General features: G+C 34.5%; 1 protein-coding gene across 1 annotated transcript in view; it reads left to right on the top strand.

The window, feature by feature from the left end:
• Window positions 1–19,021, top strand: part of dpy (dumpy) — a 673,297-nt gene that overhangs the window by 261,342 nt on the left and 392,934 nt on the right. The window contains exon 5 of the mRNA XM_069827690.1: window positions 2,150–2,266. Coding sequence (XP_069683791.1) covers window positions 2,150–2,266 — 117 coding nt within the window. The remainder of the gene's footprint in view (window positions 1–2,149; window positions 2,267–19,021) is intronic.

The following is a 19,021-nucleotide window of genomic DNA, read 5'->3' as shown; positions in this document are numbered from 1 at the left end:
GATGATGAAATGGAAAAATGGTGACGGAATGATGTAGATGCCTTATATGGAGAAAAATGGAAGAATTCCGAGAAAAACGCCCCAATTGCAACCTGATTCCTGTAATGCCGATCGTGCTGTGTAACATAAGATGTAGTTCCGGCCATTTACAATTTCAATAGTCTCGCGAACGTATATATTTAGTTAGATTTATAATGTATTTGTCTACCTACGAGGATTTCTCTCGTAAACATTCACTAAATAAAAAGTAAAAGTAATATACTCACCCATGTCACGCAAGGAATGCTGGAACTGCGTGCCTCTAATTTCCATACATCTGCTTATGAAATTAACCATTACACTATGAAGTTCCATCTGAAAAATATATATTAACATAGACACGTAAGTGGAACCATTCTTCATGCGAAAACAAAATGAGTTTAAAAAGACAGAGTGTACAGGACAAATCCAAGCATTTTAGATGAACTGAAACATAATTCGTGAAGAAATGCGAAAGACGCCTAAAAGACTTTTTGTGGAATTTCCCAGAGAAGGTTATCGTTTCTTTTGTTGGCAGAGTACGTTGGTTTCTACACTTCTTATCTTTAACAGTTCCCGTTTGAAAGAATTTATTTGCCAATGTATGAATTGTATTCCGGCATGGAATTTTAACGCCTGTGAATCTCTCTTCCGTACGCACGTATGAATCATGCATAAACACTCTTTCTGGAATAGAATATCTGAATTCAGCCAAATTAATTTAATTAAGACGCACGCACTCTGAATAATGCCGCCTAAAGAACGTGATTGTCCTGAAAAAAAATAACAAAATGACGTGACGTGACCTTCAGACAATGGACTTTACAATCAGCCGGATGGCGGTGTTATCGACATGATGTGCTACGGACGGATGGGCCGAGAGCGTGGGTCCAATGCTTATTGTTCACCAGTATACTCAGGGACATCATTTTATTTTTACTTCAATTTTTATTGTACCTGAGTTTTTGAATGTACTTCACTCCCACCCCTTCTATTAATGAAGTTCAACCGTTCTCCACACAGATCCAAGACTGCATATACAGTCATAGTAGCCTTACGGTCATAGTAAACAGTACGTTCCAAAAATATGTTCGCGTTTTCCAGTGACGAAAGAGCTTTCAATATTGAATCATTTTCGCACAGGTACTGTCGTCCATTTGCCTACGTCGCATCCCGGTTTCCCCCATCTGCTTCTATTCGCCTCTCTATAAAGTTTAGTGGCTGGGCTGTCTTAGCTCTTTTCTGAAAACATTAATTTCTGTTAGGAATTGGAAGTCTACGTAATATTATACCCATACAACTGTTTAAAATAACTTAAGTAAAAGGGCCTCGTTAAGTAATTAACTGTCAGTGATTTCCTCCATTTCTACGACCCTGCGACATAACCACTTGAACGGACAGTAGATAGCATGCCTGGATAATTTTATATTTTCGGATCGGGCAGAAGTGAAGATTGAATTTACAGTACGTAAGGTACTCTTTTATAGAGTAGGTACAGAATTATTTCAATATGAGTTACTGATACGAAGTACGAACCTGGTAATTGAAATTAGGTACAATAGTCTATAGTGCGATAATATGCACATTAGAACTGAAGCCTGTATCGAAATGAACGGTCACCATTTTCAAAAATGTGTTTAAATATCCGTATTATGATTATTTTTCAATTTAACTTCTTTCTCTATAGTGTATGCTAATGTGCTGTAGACAGTATAATATACATTGCATAATGAATACGTACGCATGTACAGCTCAGTTCGTGAGTAAAAACACTTATTGTTAATACTGTACTGTATTTTGATCAAACAAAAACCTAATGAAAATTATCAAACTCAAAAGCATGATATTTCCTAGTTTACGTAAATGGATGAACTACTTTTTTTTCCCGCCTATACCTAGTAAAGTGATTTGTTTGTATATTACGCCAGTATCATCGAACTCCATTCGTGGAAGGGGATAGCAAACGGTGTTTCCGGTTCTAAATCGTTCATCCAAAGGTATAGCCAGGTTAATATTAGAAATGTTAGTAAAAATAAAATGATGTCCCTGTATAATAGCAATGGTAATATTACTATTTCCGTTGGCTGATGTCATGTTCATTTCGAAAATAATAATTGTTTTAATTTTTCAGATGAAAACGAGTGCAAGTACAGGCCGTGCGACGTATTCGCTCACTGTACCAACACTCTGGGCAGCTTTCACTGTACCTGCTTCCCCGGCTACGCGGGTGACGGCTTCAGCTGCGAAGGTAGGTTTACAGAATCCAAAAAGTATGAGTTTCTGTACATGTGTCAATGTCATAAAATTTTGTTAGCACTTATATGTTTCAAGCGCAACCACTTCATACCTCATATTCCTTTACAAAATTAAAAGAAAAATCTTTAACAGTCAGTCACAACAACAACAACAACAACAACAACAACAATAATAATAATAATAATAATAATAATAATAATAATAATAATAATAATTTTAGGCCTGGCCCGACCACGCTGCGCATCTCTTTATTGGAAGTCGTTTAGATTGCAGTGAAAATCTGACGCTTTTCTCATCTTTATGTATATGCGTGTCTGTAATTTTGATAGTAAAAATTATGAGTGTAAAATTTAATTGTCGTCTTGTGTATTAATTGTGATATCGATCAAGTCGAGTGCAGCCTTTCATTGGCCTAAGGTTTGTCATGTCTGCGACTACTAAGAGCTAAAATATTTTTGCCGAGACAGAGATTCATGTTCATAAACATGAAGTAAATTATGCATAGGCATAATAACTCTGCAAACCTTTAACTGTGTGTTTATTTCTTTTTATGATGTGAAGTAAAATTTTTATAGTAACATTATATTTGTATGAATATATTAAGCACTGTTTCGGTAACCTTTGTTTCTATTGTATACAGACATACAGCATTTGTTTCTGTTGTGTTCAGAGAGTATTTTCCTTTAGAAGTCTTGGTCTTTGCTTTATTTGTAGACATCTAGATATTATAGCCTTTTGCAATATCTGCGAGCTTATAGACAGCTGTTTGAAGTCCGTCTTCAGAATCCTGGTTGGTCATTTAGCCGTCTTAAATATATAGTCATAATTCTTAATAGTACAGCAATAAATTTCGCCGAATGTTTGCACAATCTTGGTTGTTATAACATGTATTTCAATTCTCATGTTTACCTTGAAGTTATAAACTGGAGACACTCTGTTGGCAAATACTTATGGATTAAGTTAATTTTAGCAGCAATTATACATAAAGATTAAATGCATTCTCTAGTTATAATTATTATTAACGCGCAAATTTTACAAAACTCGATATAATTAAGCCAAACAAAATAATACAATATACAGTAGGCCTCACTAAATTCATATCTAATTTCCAAAATAAAGTAAATATGACGTAAAATTAACAAGTAAAAAAGTAGGCTTAAATTACTGATCCTATCTTCTTAAAGCTATTTTAAAAGAGAAAATAAATATTTACAATTTCATAGAAACCGTAATTGGTAATCCAAAACTACCTTGAAAACAACAAAAAAGTTAAAGAACAGTTTCTAAAAACAGTTACTTAAAAAAATGAAGAAAACTAAACACTAAATTCTAATCGTAATATAGAATACCGGTATATATGTTTATAATGGGAATAAAATTACAAAATACTACAAAACACGCAACATAAAACAATTATTATCGTTATGTTTCAGTTGTCTAATAAATAAAATGGTCTTTCAAGCTCAAGACATAATCTCAAACTTCACAGTAAATATACGTATAATAAAATTATTATATTTTCTGTCTTACGTTCATGTAATGGCATAGACAGTTCGTGCGATATTATCTTTTCAATGAACAAGCTCACACTGAAGAAAAAAAAAGAAAAGCGTGAAGATATTGAAAACACCAATGGATTAAATTTCGCAGCAGGGTGGGTTGTGGGGTTGCTATTCAAACGAAAACAAACGCCTGATCGAATATTGTTTTTTTTTTTAACTTATTTATTTTAACTGTGTCAATTACTAGGTTATTTGGCATCGATGGGTTTGGTGATAGCGAGATGGTATTTGGCGAGATGAGGTTGAGAATTCGCCATAGATTACATGACATTCGCCTTGCGATTAGGGAAGACCTTGAAGGCCACCGGCGTGGCTCAGTCGGTTAAGGAGCTTGCCTGCCGGTCTGAAGCTGCGCTCGGGCGCGGGTTCTATTCGCTCTTAGGCTGATTACCTGGTTGGGTTTTTCCGAGGTTTTCCCCAACCGTAAGGTGAATGCTAGGTAATCTTTGGCGAATCCTCGGCCTCATCTCTCCAAATACCACTCGCTATCACCAATCTCATCGACGCTAAATAACCTAGTAGTTGATACAGCGTATTACCGGGTAATCAGCCCAAGCGGGAATCGAATCCACGCCCGAGCGCAACTCTGGAAAGGCAGGCAAGAGCCTCAGCCGACTGAGCTACGCCGGTGGTTTATTGTTTGTTAATTATGTATAATATTAAATATACGTTTCACAACAATGTGCTCAGCAAATGTAAGAGAGCAACGCTGACTGGATCCACATAGCCTTCCCATTAACGGTGCACTGTTCGAAGATACAATACGGTTCGAAGATTGCGCTCGGAGTGCTGGAAACATTTGTATTTTGTTTTATAACCAGAAGTTTCAAGATCTGATAAGTGACTGCTTATGTCCAAGATATTGTTTTTAACTGACCCATAGCTATTCTTATAGATTACGAGTAAACTCTTAAACTCATACACTCAGGCAGGGTTCGTTGCCCGTCAGTACAACTTGAACTCTAGCTGCTGGTTGCTCCAGTGTATACGCCTCGGGTGTTTATTTAATGCAGCTTCCTCACGGGTCTTCTAACGGGTTCTCTTCTCACATGTTGCACTTTGGTAACATTAACAAAGTATCTTTATCTAAATCAGGAATGTTGGTGTTTGTCAATGTGTTAGTACTTACTTTCACCGAGATGCAAAAAAGCGTAATTCTCAATATGGCCGAATGTAAGGGAAAATGTCTGTTATACACGGACTTTCTTAAAAGGCACGCAGGATTTTTCATGAGAAGTAATCTAATATATATATATATACATAGCTTTTTAAGATTTTTTTTTTTTTCCATTTCGCGATAGTTAGAATACAGTGAAACTTAAGTAGAGCAGAAAAGTATGAGAAAACTGTAATTGATATCGTCGACATACTTCTTTTTTATAATATAAATTTTATTTTTGAATCTACAATCGAATGAGACCATAATTAGAATTATTTGTAATTTGAAGTTGAAAGTGAAATTGTTCAAAAGAATAAATCCATTGAAATGTTATTGAAAATAAAAAAGTAGTTTTGTAATTAATAATAAAATTTGTATTGAAGTATTTAGATATTCTAGCAGCCGAAAGTTAATCGATGTCTCTGGACGTTCCCACTTTCGATTCCTAGCACTAGCGAAGCTTCTGGTGAGCCATGCGTGCCATCTTTACAAGTGTTCCATTCTTATGCACACATATGAGTATCTAGTCAAAGATAATTGAGTCTGATAGTTGTAATAATCTTCGGATTAATCAATAGCCAAAACTAATAGTAAATAATAATAATTTTAATTAAGATTTTATCAGTATCATTATACCAAAGAATAAATTACTCGCCAGTGAAATGAATTTTTAAAAAGTGCAGTTTCCAAATCTAAACCAGGAAAAAAAAAATAATGAGGTCATAAGGGTCATGATGCAATGAACAAAAAAACTATTTTAGATAATAGTGAAGAGAAAATTCAAAAGGCAGAGCCACGTCAGAAGAATGTCACAAGAAAGGTTACCAAAAAGACGGTTAATGTGGACGCTAGATGATGGTCATAATAATTATGAAAATGTAAAGAAATATAATTGATCAGGTGGGCACGATTTTTCTATGGCTAATAGCAGTTTTAGATTTTCTATAACTTGCGTCTGTCAACTGTCACTCGATGAGCAAACGCACAACTAATCAATGACTGTGGCAATCAGTTTGCTTTGTACGTGTGCAAAACATTCCGGTGTAGGTACAGTACCTATCGGAAAACTAAACTCTCTTGGGTACGTGAGAAGAATAGCAGTCTTCGGACTTCCTGACAAGTCCTGTGTTCACCATGTTCCTCGTGTATGTAACGACAAGTGTTACAGAATTATCTCCCATTTCAGGCTACTGAATTAGGTGAATTGTTATAGTAGGATGAGACATACCGAGGAAGAAATAGAACAAAACGGTGTAACAGTTTACGTTCTTCCTCGTAATCGAGGTCTATAGGCTGGATTGCAGCCACTGCACTCTGTTATGCTGGCACTTGCCCATAACATTGCAGAACATTATCATTAGAGTACTAAAAGATCACGGATTGAAATGGAAGATACGTAGCGTGACATTTTTCATAGGTTCAGGTTAAAGACTCAGTGAAGAAGCGTGCATGAAAGCTCTTGGGTGGGAGGAAGTAGTGCTTTTGTTCTTGTCACCAACATAATTCTACTTACAGACCAATTAATCACTACCAGTCAATTATTTTTCCGTTCAGTTGAAAAAGTATGCACATATTTTATGTATGTATGTATGTATGTATGTATGTATGTATGTATGTATGTATGTATGTATGTATGTATGTATGTATGCATGTATGTATGTATGTATGTATGTATGTATGTATGTATGTATGTATTTTTATGTATTTATTAAAAACGGCATGTTCCATTACACTGAGTAATACTACATGCACTAAGCTCTCTTATTTACAATCATCTGTAATTCAAAGTTTAAAATCTAATTTGAAGATGAGGTGATTTTGTTTTTACAATTCACTTATTTCTCTCAAAATATACGCTACATTTATATTAATTTTCTACAATTTAAAATTTACAATCTGATTTGGATTATTTTGTTTTCACAACTTTCTCTTTTTTTTCCTCTATAAAAATGTTCTAAGGTCACATTTAATTACAGCTATCTATCGTTTATAGTTTACAATCTACTGTTGGACTGTGATATTCCTCCAGATTCTAAATTATTGGTTTTTTTTTTCTTTTTGAAGATAGTCTAGTTTTACAATTATTTACATTTTCTACAATTTATATTTTACATTCTTATTTACAATGTTTTTGTTTTTTTTTCTACAACTGGCTGATTTTCTCAAAATGTATATTATTTACAAATTGTATAAGTTTCTTAGTATATTTTTTTTATGAAGTAGTCATTTTTAGGTGGCCAGTTGTCAGTTCTTAATACAGCTGCTCTAACAATTTGCACTCGAACAATGAGTGGTCTACCGTTTGGTGGCTAGTTTGACATGGGCATGTTGGATTGTTTACAATTTTAAATCTATGTAGGTACACTCTGGTTTTGCCGTGTCCTGTTAACATTGCTGTTAGGTTAGGGGTTACACTGAATTTCAGTTTGAGTCTGTCTGCAATATTTGGAAAGAATGATTTTGTGATTGCACCTTTCTCAGTTACATTCCAGTCACTTTGCCATTTGGTTTCACTTAGTTCACTGAGTTCACTTAGTACAGCACTTCTGGGTATCCTCTTGTAGCACTCGTTGAGGTCCTTATGTATGTATGTATGTATGTATGTATGTATGTATGTATGTATGTATGTATGTATGTATGTATGTATGTATGTATGTACATGGAACTGTAATGTATTGGCTGCATTATATAATTACAATTTGTAATATGCTATCTTAGAGGAAGAAATAAGGAACAAATCTGCCGCTTTCTTGTTACCCGATTTGTCTCCTTTATACATAGAAAACCAAATCCGTGGCAACATTAAAACGGATGCGAAATGTCACATGGTTCAACGAATTGCATTATGAATGCCTCAGAAATTACAATTCGTACATGACGTAAAATACAAATCACATACATGATGATCATATCTGTCTAGTAACTTTTATTATGTAGTCAATTTATTAGCAAGTGGGCGCTTGGAAATTGCAGTTCTAGGCTGAGTCATGGGATGATTGTCCGCAAGAAATGACAATCGGCACAAAGAAGACCTATAACTGATGCCTCGTAAATAAATAATGTAATTATGTCTCTTACATGCTCTTCCGCGCCGGTTAGTTTGAGTGTAATAAAACCTCCCTCCGTTGAAATATCTTTCGATAAAAAGTCATTCTGCTTCTGAATAATACGTAATTAAGCTGTCATAAAGTGCCATACATATCAATGGATGTTAAATCCTGAAGCTGAAATCGTACTCATATAATTCATAATATATGATTATAGATTTCAGGTTATATTCGGAAGTTATTTTCAACAGCCCTCTAAAACTTTTTTTTATAATAGAGTAGTTCATGTGGCAGTATCATGTTTTGCAAAAAGTTACCGACGAATTGTATTGCTTAGATTTATACTAGAGTTACGCTTCAGCCTCAGGCTCTCTGGTAGAAAATAGTTAATAATACCCATAAGACAGGAAGCTCTCTATTCATACAACAGGAAGAAAACAAAATGCCTAACTGGGATATCTTTTTCAGCTTGATCCTATATATCATTATTTCAAAGTTACTACTATGTTTTACATTAGCAAAATAAATGTTTAAGTCTACATTCTGTAAGCTCCTCATTTTTTAATCAGCCTTGTTTCTAGTGACGCACACTTTAATTGTTCAGTTCAGTTCAGAGAGGATGATGATTTAATTTATAACTTAATTTAATAATTAATATGGATTGCAATAGTTGAACATATTGTCAGCAAGTTAATAAATAGTTTATAAGTTAAACTTTAATTATGAAATGATATTGTCGAAGCAAATCAAGTTCCTTGATGAACACAGAAGATAGGGGACAAGTTTTCTCTAAGTACTTCGGTGTTGTCAGCCACTCTTATTCCACTATTACTTCATTATCGTCGACCTGGTTGGCGAGTTGGTATAGCGCTGGCCTTCTATGCCCAAGGTTGCGGGTTCGATCCCGGGCCAGGACGATGGCATTTAAGTGTGCTTAAATGCGACAGGCTCATGTCGGTAGATTTACTGGCATGTAAAAGAAATCCTCCGGGACAAAATTCCGGCACATCCGGCGACGCTGATATAACCTCTGCAATTGCGAGCGTCGTTAAATAAAACATAACATTTTACTTCATTATCGCCATATCACTTTCGTATCACCTACGAATAGTCTTTGCAGTTGAAAGGGAATGAAATAATTACAGTTTCTTTGGAGTTTCTGATTATCCATATTTTCCTTTAGTTTAGAAGAAAATGTAAAAAAAAAACTATAGGCATATATGTATGTTTCTGTGTATGTAGGTGTAAAATTCTCCTTAGATACAACGGGAAAAAAAACGTTATATATTAGGATGGTCCTTATTTTTCAAGTTTTAAAATACTTCCCTCCCACCCCTCCAATCGATTCTCCCTGGCTCAAAATAATGTGGGTGAAATTCTGATCTAATAGATTAATATTTAAGATATGTTTAATCCAAATGAAATTTCCCCTTACTGAGCGGTTATTCAGCGTATTACGTGGGATCTGTTAGAACCAAGTTTTAATTACAAAATCAATCAATCAATCGATGTATAATTTTCTTATTTCTATAGGTAACAATATGGAACAATTGAAACAGCGACATTTTCACATAGAAAGCTGAAGGTCAATATTGAAAGTATACAAGAACATTACGAGCTTTTCAACCCGTTCATTACTTAATAACAGAAGAAATATTGTAATGTTATGTTGTTATAAGGGAAACTACTTAGTCTACATTCCAGCACAATATATCTGGCGTCTATTTGGTAACAGAGGATGAAGAAAGATCCTGGAGGAGTGTAGACTTCTTTGAATCGGGATAGCACTTGCGGAATGCTGGACGACTTGCAAGATGAACTGAGTCTATTCCTCGTCTTTCGTCAGCAAGCATTGTATTCCTGCATGAGGGCGACCCCTCGTTCCGCGATGGTGTTGACAGTCTTTTCACCATCACTCTCTTCTCTGATGAGTCAGTATCTCTGTCGAAGAATGCGAGTGTTATCAGCTTTTCGCTTAGATACTACAGATATCCACACAGCTTCTTCAGGGCGTCCTTGGATGCTGGTAATGATTGTGCCATAAGGAATTTCAACAGACCCAGATCACTGGAGAGAGCTGCAGTTGACAGCCGGGAGAGAAACCAGGCTTTGACGTACAGAACAAAAAGATCTTTTTCTGCGTTTGTTAGCTTGAAACGCGTATCTCCAAACAAGAATATTTTCAGTGTATAGATCAATCTTGCCATGAACAGTGCTCGATGAATCGCACCTGGCTTATTGAAGAATACACCTCGCGGAGAGAATTCTCCCAAGAACAAGAAGGTAAATTCCAATGCTTCTCGGTAATCATCAAGTGGATGGGTTACTTCAAGTTGACTAACCACAAACTCTTTCACATCTGTGGAAACATCCTTTAGTTCGGCTGCAATATATGGTACTTCTACCTCAGGCTTGTAATCAGTGAGCAAACTGTGCATGATGTTGGGCCAGAACTTCTTAGACTGCTTAACAGTAGGATCTCCGGCTCAGTAAATAGTCTCTTTTTGATGCAGACACTAAATGCTTCCTCCAAAAGGAGCTCATGGATCTGATGTCTGCACACCAGATATAGAACTCCTGATGGTTGAGTATTGTTGTACGACTTGAACGTATTACTCAATTACCCATATGTCAGTATGGAACACCCTGCATGAAATTAAATATCGTTGAGCATACCCTAAATATGCTCTGATCGCTCCAAGTTTTGGCAAATGTCCGGTTTTAATGGTACTACTAGATAAGAAGGTGGGAGGTGGGAATTTCCGAACTTTTTTCAGGTCATATAAGGATCATTATATATATATATATATATATATATATATATATATATATGAAGAGTACAGGGAAAAAACAATGAAAGTCACAATTCTCTTAAAGGTGATATCATCTTCTAATTCACTATAGTACTGCAAAAGTTATTGCTGTTTCTAATGAAAGAGTAGGAAAAGATGACGGTATCCGTGGTGATAATCATCCTTTACCAGTTTTGATGAGAAAAACACTAAAGTTTTGCAGTAATATACTGAATTAGGTGATGACATCACCTTATGAGAATTGTGACTTCGATTGTTTTTCTCGTGCACTCTTCACGTGCATATTAACATGCATATAATATATGTAGCTAAAAATTAGGCATTCATTTTGAAAATCTGAAGATGTGAGAACTGAAGAAATAAAGACAATCATATATAGATGAAGAAGATACTGAAAAGAAAAGAAGAGTAATGAGAAGAAAAGAAGCAATTAAATAAGAAAGTAATGGTTAGCGCGTCTGACCATGAAATGGGCAGACGGATTTTTTCCGGGGTTTTCCCTCAACCAATTGAAGCAGAATTGCTGGGTAACTTTAGGCGTTGGACCTCGGACTCATTTCGCCATAATTAATTCACATATCATCATCATCATCATCATCATCATCAACATCATCATCGTCATCATCATCTTCCATACCATAGCCCGGGTTAGGTTCACGGTGTGGAGTGCTGTACTTGTGCAAGAGCTCGGCCGTTCGGCTACCCAATCATTCACAGAATAGGAGTGATAAGCACAACAAGCCTTAGGCTTCAGTGCAAGCCTTCGGGTCCCTCCTCCGTACATGTGAAAGAAAAAGTAACAAAGAAAAATTTGAATGAGAGACAGAGCTGTCCGTTGTTTTGAGTAATGTATCTATACAGTACGACGTAACTTATACAATATTTTAATTTTTGTACATTTCAGTATTACATTTTGAGAATGGAGATGTACTGTATACAGTGTCGAAAGAATTCCATTTTGTTAAACAAAAGAAAACCGTTGAAAAATGTAAACATAAAAGATGCTAAACTTACCAATGTAAATGCCGTTCTGAGTTTATGTCTGTGAATATTATTTTTTTTTTAATTTTAATAAACAATATGTTAAAAGTTACATACGTTAAAATTTCCAGGATATAATCGTTTTAGATGTATTTACATACGACAAATAAAAAGCTGAAAGCTCTAGCGAAATATTCAAAGAAGTCAGAGAACTTTGCTTAGTACCTTCCATATATATCGGCATGAGTCGCATTTGTGAATTACAAGGAGTAAAACTTGTCTCTCCAGAACAGACATTGAAGTTAACTTGTACTTACATACCAAGCAGTGTGGCAAATATTTGTGTCCGCATGTACAAAGTGACTATACTGAAGTGTCATAAATTAGGAACCTGTTCCAAGGAAAAAAATAAGGCTCTTCTCCTGAGGTAATGGAATACGAACACTTACTCCTCTACAATACGCTTGAACATGCAGTTTAAGGATGTTAGACTGTTCTTGGAAAGCATCATTATAATTATGATACTACTACTACTACTAGTACTACTACTACTACTACTACTACTACTACTACTACTACTACTAATAATAATAATAATAATAATAATAATAATAATAATACGAGTAATAATAGTAAATTAATAACAATAACCAGCCAAAGCTCAGACAGCTAACATTTTCTCTTGAAATGGCATTGACCTTGGCAAAAGTCTGTTAAACTTTGTATGGACAAAAAAAAAGAGTCTTTCGCAGGTTTTCTGCGATTACTTCGGTTTTTCCCATACTTATTCATTCAGAATTATTCCGTTATAGTCACGTTATCGTCTAATTCTCTGAATAGCGTACCTATAGTTGAAAAGGGACGTTAAATATAGAATTTAAAATTTAAATTTATAATATCATCATCACTATCAGTATGACTATGTTCATTTCCACTTCTTGCAGAGTTGTTCTACCCCACGTCTTCTTTTTGGCCTGTAGATTTCAGCTATTTTGGTATACCAGTACTTATGTCTTAACATATAGGCCTAGAAGATTGAAAAATGCCCAAGCGGAATGTAACTCAACCTCAAGCGCAGCTCCGGACCAGCAGGCAAGCGAGTCTGCCGACTGAGCTACGCTGGTGGCTCTTTAAAAATGTACAATAGCCTACATAGCAAGCAGTTTCAACAGATGAGCTACACAAAAATCTATACTAATAATTAATTTGTAACCTAATCTTTTCTGATAATTTTCGCTTTTACAAAAATAATTCATGTTGACATGTATAATGAATTGTTCTGAGACCGAAAATAGCATATATTGAAATGTTTGCTTGTATGTCTGTATCATTGGTATCTTTTTACGTGATAATAGCTGAATCGATTTATACGAAAATTTGTATGTAAAATAAGTTAGGTCCCATTTAGATTTTAGGCTATATGGCATTCAAAATACTTTCTAAAATGGGAGTTATAAGGGGGAAAGAAGTAAATAAATCGAAATATTTCGCTTATTATTGATTTGTAGGATAATATTACATAACAAAAGTTTCGTTAAAAATGTTTCCGACAAGTTTTATTCAAAGAAAAGGTTTTATAAGACCGATAGTTAATGAGATATGCGAGTTTTAAAATAACAATGGATTTTATATCTGTGCCTCCTTAATCGGGCTGATATAATAAATGAAAACAAATGATTGCGATTATTTAAGATGGCCTTGTATAACAAGCGGAGGATATTCATTTAACACTTTTTTATTTATTGAGTATGCCCGATCGAGTAAAACTCATATTCAGGGGCTGCACAAGAACAGATACATAATAATATGTTCTACAACATAATATAATAAATCATAAAGCTACAGTCTGTGAAAAACATGACAAAAATTAAAGAGAAAAAATAAATAAGAATAGTAAGGTATGACTGAATTTTCAAGGAGAAAGAAGAAAAAGTCTGAAACCATCAAATAAATAAACCACCCGAGAATTAAAATAAGTAATTTTTCCAAAAACGTTTTCTTAAAACACCGGGAATTTGGTAAAACTTTGTATTCTAATGGAAGTTGATTATAAGCTGTTATTAAAAAAGACTTAATCCTCTTCGTACCATAAGTTATTGAGCCATGCTGAGAAAAAAATAGCTGTGTGTATAAAGTGAAGCGAAGCGCATTGATTAATGCAATTTACAAGCCCAAACAATTTATCAGTTGAGCTATATAAAATATGTAATACATAGCGAGCAGATTAATAGTTTCATTCATTCATAGTAATCATAATATTTTTTTTTTAACTTCAAAAAGACGAAAATATACGTTTAAAATGAAAAAACATATATATTAAAATTTTAAATTTAAAACCATGGGCAATCAGAATTTCAATTTGCTTGGGATCAGTCACTTGTTGGTTCTTCATGAAAGCTCGTTTGAGACGAGATCGAAAATAGTCATAACCTTGTGGATATTCTCGACCATGGCTTCATTAAAGATCGGACATCCTCTCTCCTTTCATCGTGGAAGTTTCTTCTTGTGATTCAATTCAATTTAATTCAATTTATAAGCCTAAACAATATTCATTAGTTGAGCTATACAGAAATATGCAATACAAATCAAGGAGATTAATTTAATTTACAAGCCTAAACAATTCATATGTTGAGCTATGCACAAATATGCAATAAATAATTATTTCAATTTACAAGCATATACAATTCATCAGTTGAGCTATACAAAAATATACAATAACATAGCAAGAAGATTAATTCATTCGATTAGAGCATATACAGTTCTTCTGTTGAGGTATTCAATAGGCCTACATAGCAAGTAGATACCTAGTTGGGTTTTTTTTCGAGGTTTCCACCAACCGTAAAGCAAACGTCAGGTAATCTGCGGCGAATCCTTGGTCTCACCTCGTCCCGCCAAAAAAAAAAAATTGTAAAACTTTTGACTTGATACGCATCTTAAAGCCTTAATGCTAATGTTAGATCTATTTAATACAATAAATGAATGAAAAAATAATAACTAAAACAGATGATATGAACAATTCTCTAGACCTAGACCTATAGGTTAAGAATGGAAGATTTAAATATGCCAAAATAACATAAAACCACAGTCTACTATATACAGTCATGAAGATTGAGTTTTGAGGGTGCTAGAAACAATAGACTGTGACGGTACTATTTTGCATTGCCTGTAATGAGGCTATATTAGCGATCCTAGTGGTGAGCAACTATCTAATGTTTGCATATTTACTACGTATTGAACTTCGCGACTGTATATACTAGACTGTGATAAAACTACAACCCAAAAAGAAGACATGACAATGATTGTAATTTCGGTGTCTTGGTATCAGTATTTGATAACTAGTAATGAGAAATATATGCAAATGCATAATTTTATCGGAGCTGCGTTAAAAAAATTGATTAATTTACTTTATAAGCATAAACAATACATCAGTTGAGCCATACAACATTGTACAATACATAGCAAGTAGATTAATTCAATTTACAAGCTTAAACAATTTATCAGTTGTGTAAAAAGTATAAATGAGTATGTAAAAATTTAGTTAATTCTGTTTTGAATCTTTTCTCATTATCCTCCAAAGCTTTAAGATAATTAGGCAGTGCAATGAAGACCGTAATACATGAATAGTGAACTCCTTCTTTATAGCAGCTTATTGTTATATTAATAGAGGATAGATGGAGATCTTATTTGTGTCTTGTATTAAAATTATGAATGTCTTTATTAGTACCAAATGTCAAGGAAATAATATACTCACAAGGAAAGGTCAAGCTTTCTAAATTTTGGTATAGTTATTTACACAACTAGTTCCTAACCCATTACTGAATTTATGTTGTTAGTTACTAGAGTTGAACTGAAATTAAAACAAAATATGATATAATATTTGAATATAGTTTCTATGTGTGTATTTATAACATTTATATGATTTAGTAACGAGTTACTCAAGAGGGATATGGAAGAACATTTCTTAGTTAATTTGAAGACTCGTTGAGGGAAAAACGAAGCGACTTGAAAAAATTGACACATTTCACATTAAAAATAACAGTTTTTAATGGTCTTCAGTTACTAAGTTAATGCTGTATCTGCAACTCGCTTGAGAAGGATTGCACGAAGTCTGACAATGTGATGCTAAATTATATTGTTAAGTTACTACTAATGCTTGAATTATATCAATTATGTTAAAGAAGAGGCTAGAAAAGATGACGTAATTGACGAAAAAGCTGGAGAGATGTGTGTAATACAAGAGGAAGAGCGTCCGAGAAGCGTGGACAGTGTACGCAAGATCAGCAGCAGCAGGAAAGGAGATGGCGCAAAAGAAATGATGAAGCTAGAATAAGGAGGCCGTTGCACTTGTGGGCACAGGACGTTGCTCTCTTCAATCCACTCGTCGTCTGCAAGTCTTTATAAATATCCATCGTCATCGCCTTCCAGTTCGAAAACGTATATGGTGGTATAGGTTCTTCTTTTTCAAGATCCTCGGGGCTACAGACATTAACGAGGTTCCATTTGTCAGTCGCATACTCCACTGCCAAATACGTTGGCACTCGCAGAGATGGCGAACTATAAAAAAATCTCAAATAAATGGTTATGGTACTGTTACTATTATAAATTGCACCGCTCCTGCCGACACAAGAAACAAAAGGAAATCCATTACAGATAATTAACAATTCAGTATGTGTAGAACATGCATTTATACTTCATGGTTTTACGAGCGCAGACGTACAGTACTCTGGAACAATTTTTTTTATGAGTCAACCGAACATAATTTCCTATTGAAGCACGTGATTGTATGCTTTTTTATTTTTTATTATTAAAGGACTTAGTAGACGACAAAATTGAAATATTTTATGGATGCGGAATTCTTTCTATTTTATCAGCTCAAGTTTTAGTTAATAATATTATTAAATAAAAAGTTTGAGTTATATCATTTGAAATGGAATTAAATAAAATAGAATGTAATGTATTAAAGTATGTGGGAGATATGCTGGATTGAGGTTAGGTTTGGATGGGACGGGATTGTAGGAAATGGGATATGGATGTGGGATTTAATGCAACATGATTAAATGTAATGGTATCGTATGGAATGTGTTAGGATTAAGTGGACTAGAATGAAATAGTAATGGAAAAGGGTAAGATGGTGTGGAATAGATTTAAATAGTATGGGAAAGGTAGAATAGGATTAAATGGACTGATAGGCTATAGAATGGGATTGCTATCTCTGAGTCTCTTAGGGCTTAAGCTTGACTTGATAAAGAGATTGCAGATTTTGATCGAGGTCCTTTAACTCCCCCTTGTGGATTACTTTCAGATTGCTGATTGCGCCCTAGCTTCCTCAGTTTTTCTCTAGCTGTATCTGACAGCTTAGACTTGTTAATGTGATGAAATGGAATAAGATAGGATGGAACGAAACGGAATGGATTAGAATGAGATAGAGTAGGATTGGGTGAAATGGGATGAGATGAGTTGAGATTATAGGAATGAAATGGAATATGGATGTAAGATTAAAAGTAATGTGTTTAAATGGAATGGAATAGAATGGGAAGGAACGGAATTGAATGGAATGGTGCGAGAAAGGGTAGGACGAATGGAATGGAAAGAAATAGGATAGGATAGGATAGGATAGGATAGGATAGGATAGGATAGGATAGGATAGGATAGGATAGGATAGGATAGGATAGGATAGGATAGGATAGGATAGGATAGGATAGGATAGGATAGGATAGGGTAGGATAGGATTTCATAAATCGTTTCTGTTGAAATGGAAAGATCAATGGACACTAATTTGTATGCATGTTTTTATCTTTCCTTTCTTTCGACAGTTTAAAACTGATGCATGAATATTTGAGCGACTACATTTTCTCGGTAGTATTTATAGAGCTAAAAGTCTTCCTAGCACATATTTTGACTTAACATAAAACCAGTAACTTTGGATGTAAACAGATTCGAGAAATACTATACATTATAAAATCATGAAATATTGTACAACACAATGAAGTACAGCAAAACGGATTTAAACTGAATGGGACAAAAACAAAATAGAAGAACGGAAAATAATATATTTGAGGAAGTAAATTAAAATTGTTTAGGAGGACGATGGAAATGAAAATGAGCAGAAGAATAACAACAACAACAACAACAACAATAACATTGACTTTTTAGTCTTTTGTAGCATTGCTGTTAATTTTTAACTCTCTCGCTTTCCATAAAAATAACATTTTCTCAGAAGTATTTCTAAATTCCGAAACAGATTATTTTAGAAGACGCTGTTTATTGGCATTTGAATGGGCAGGTGTTTCCCGCTATCTCTATTAAGGTCATGTCTCTAAATTTCCAGAGTTAGCGCTTTGCTTACGTGCTTACGTCATAATGCTAAAATGTTAAGGCGCGGACAAGCAGACTAGGTTTTGCTGCAACTCGGATGACTAACACACTTAGATCAAGGTTACTGCACTTCAGTAATAGATCTATCATAGTTTCCCGGAGTTGAAAGCTGCGCCTGCATAGACATTATCTTTCAAATATCTCAAACTTCAACTCAAAAACATTGTTATTACGATAAATTTTGAATTGGGTGTAACAGTGGTGTACTCGCAATTAAATATAAGAGGGATAAAAGGATTGAAGTGTTTCGCCCACTGTATTTCAGCGGATTGCTATACAAAATACATATTTAACAAGGAGAATATTGAAACTCTTGAACTGTATACTGCACTGTAATTTTGCAACTGTATTAATTTTTTCTAGATAATGATTGATCGAAGTATCTCAACTACTTCACACAGAGTTATCGGCACCAAAACGTTTTTTTTTTTTTTCGATAACATAAGTTTTATATATAACGCAGAATAAATATGGGAAATGCCTGCTACTAATCGGTTGAGAAGATTTTGTCATCCAGTCTGCTTTCAAAAGAAAAAAAAACTGAAAGTTACGATTTATAAAACAGTTATATTGCCGGTTCTTCTGTATGGTTGTGAGACTTGGACTCTCACTTTGAGAGAGGAACAGAGGTTAAGGATATTCGAGAATAAGGCAGCTAGGAAAATATTTGTGGCTGAGGGATGAAGTTATAGGTGAATGGAGTAAGTTACACAGCGCAGAACTGCACCTAACATAATTAGGAACATTAAATCCAGACGTTTGAGATGGGCACAAGAAGTCACAACTATAGACATGAAAAAAACTGACTGT

The sequence above is a fragment of the Periplaneta americana genome, chromosome 1 (genome assembly GCF_040183065.1).
Source record: "Periplaneta americana isolate PAMFEO1 chromosome 1, P.americana_PAMFEO1_priV1, whole genome shotgun sequence".
NCBI classification, from domain to species: Eukaryota; Metazoa; Arthropoda; class Insecta; order Blattodea; family Blattidae; genus Periplaneta; species Periplaneta americana.
The sequence above is the reverse complement of the archived record's forward strand: the minus strand, read 5'-3'. Positions and strand labels throughout refer to the sequence as shown.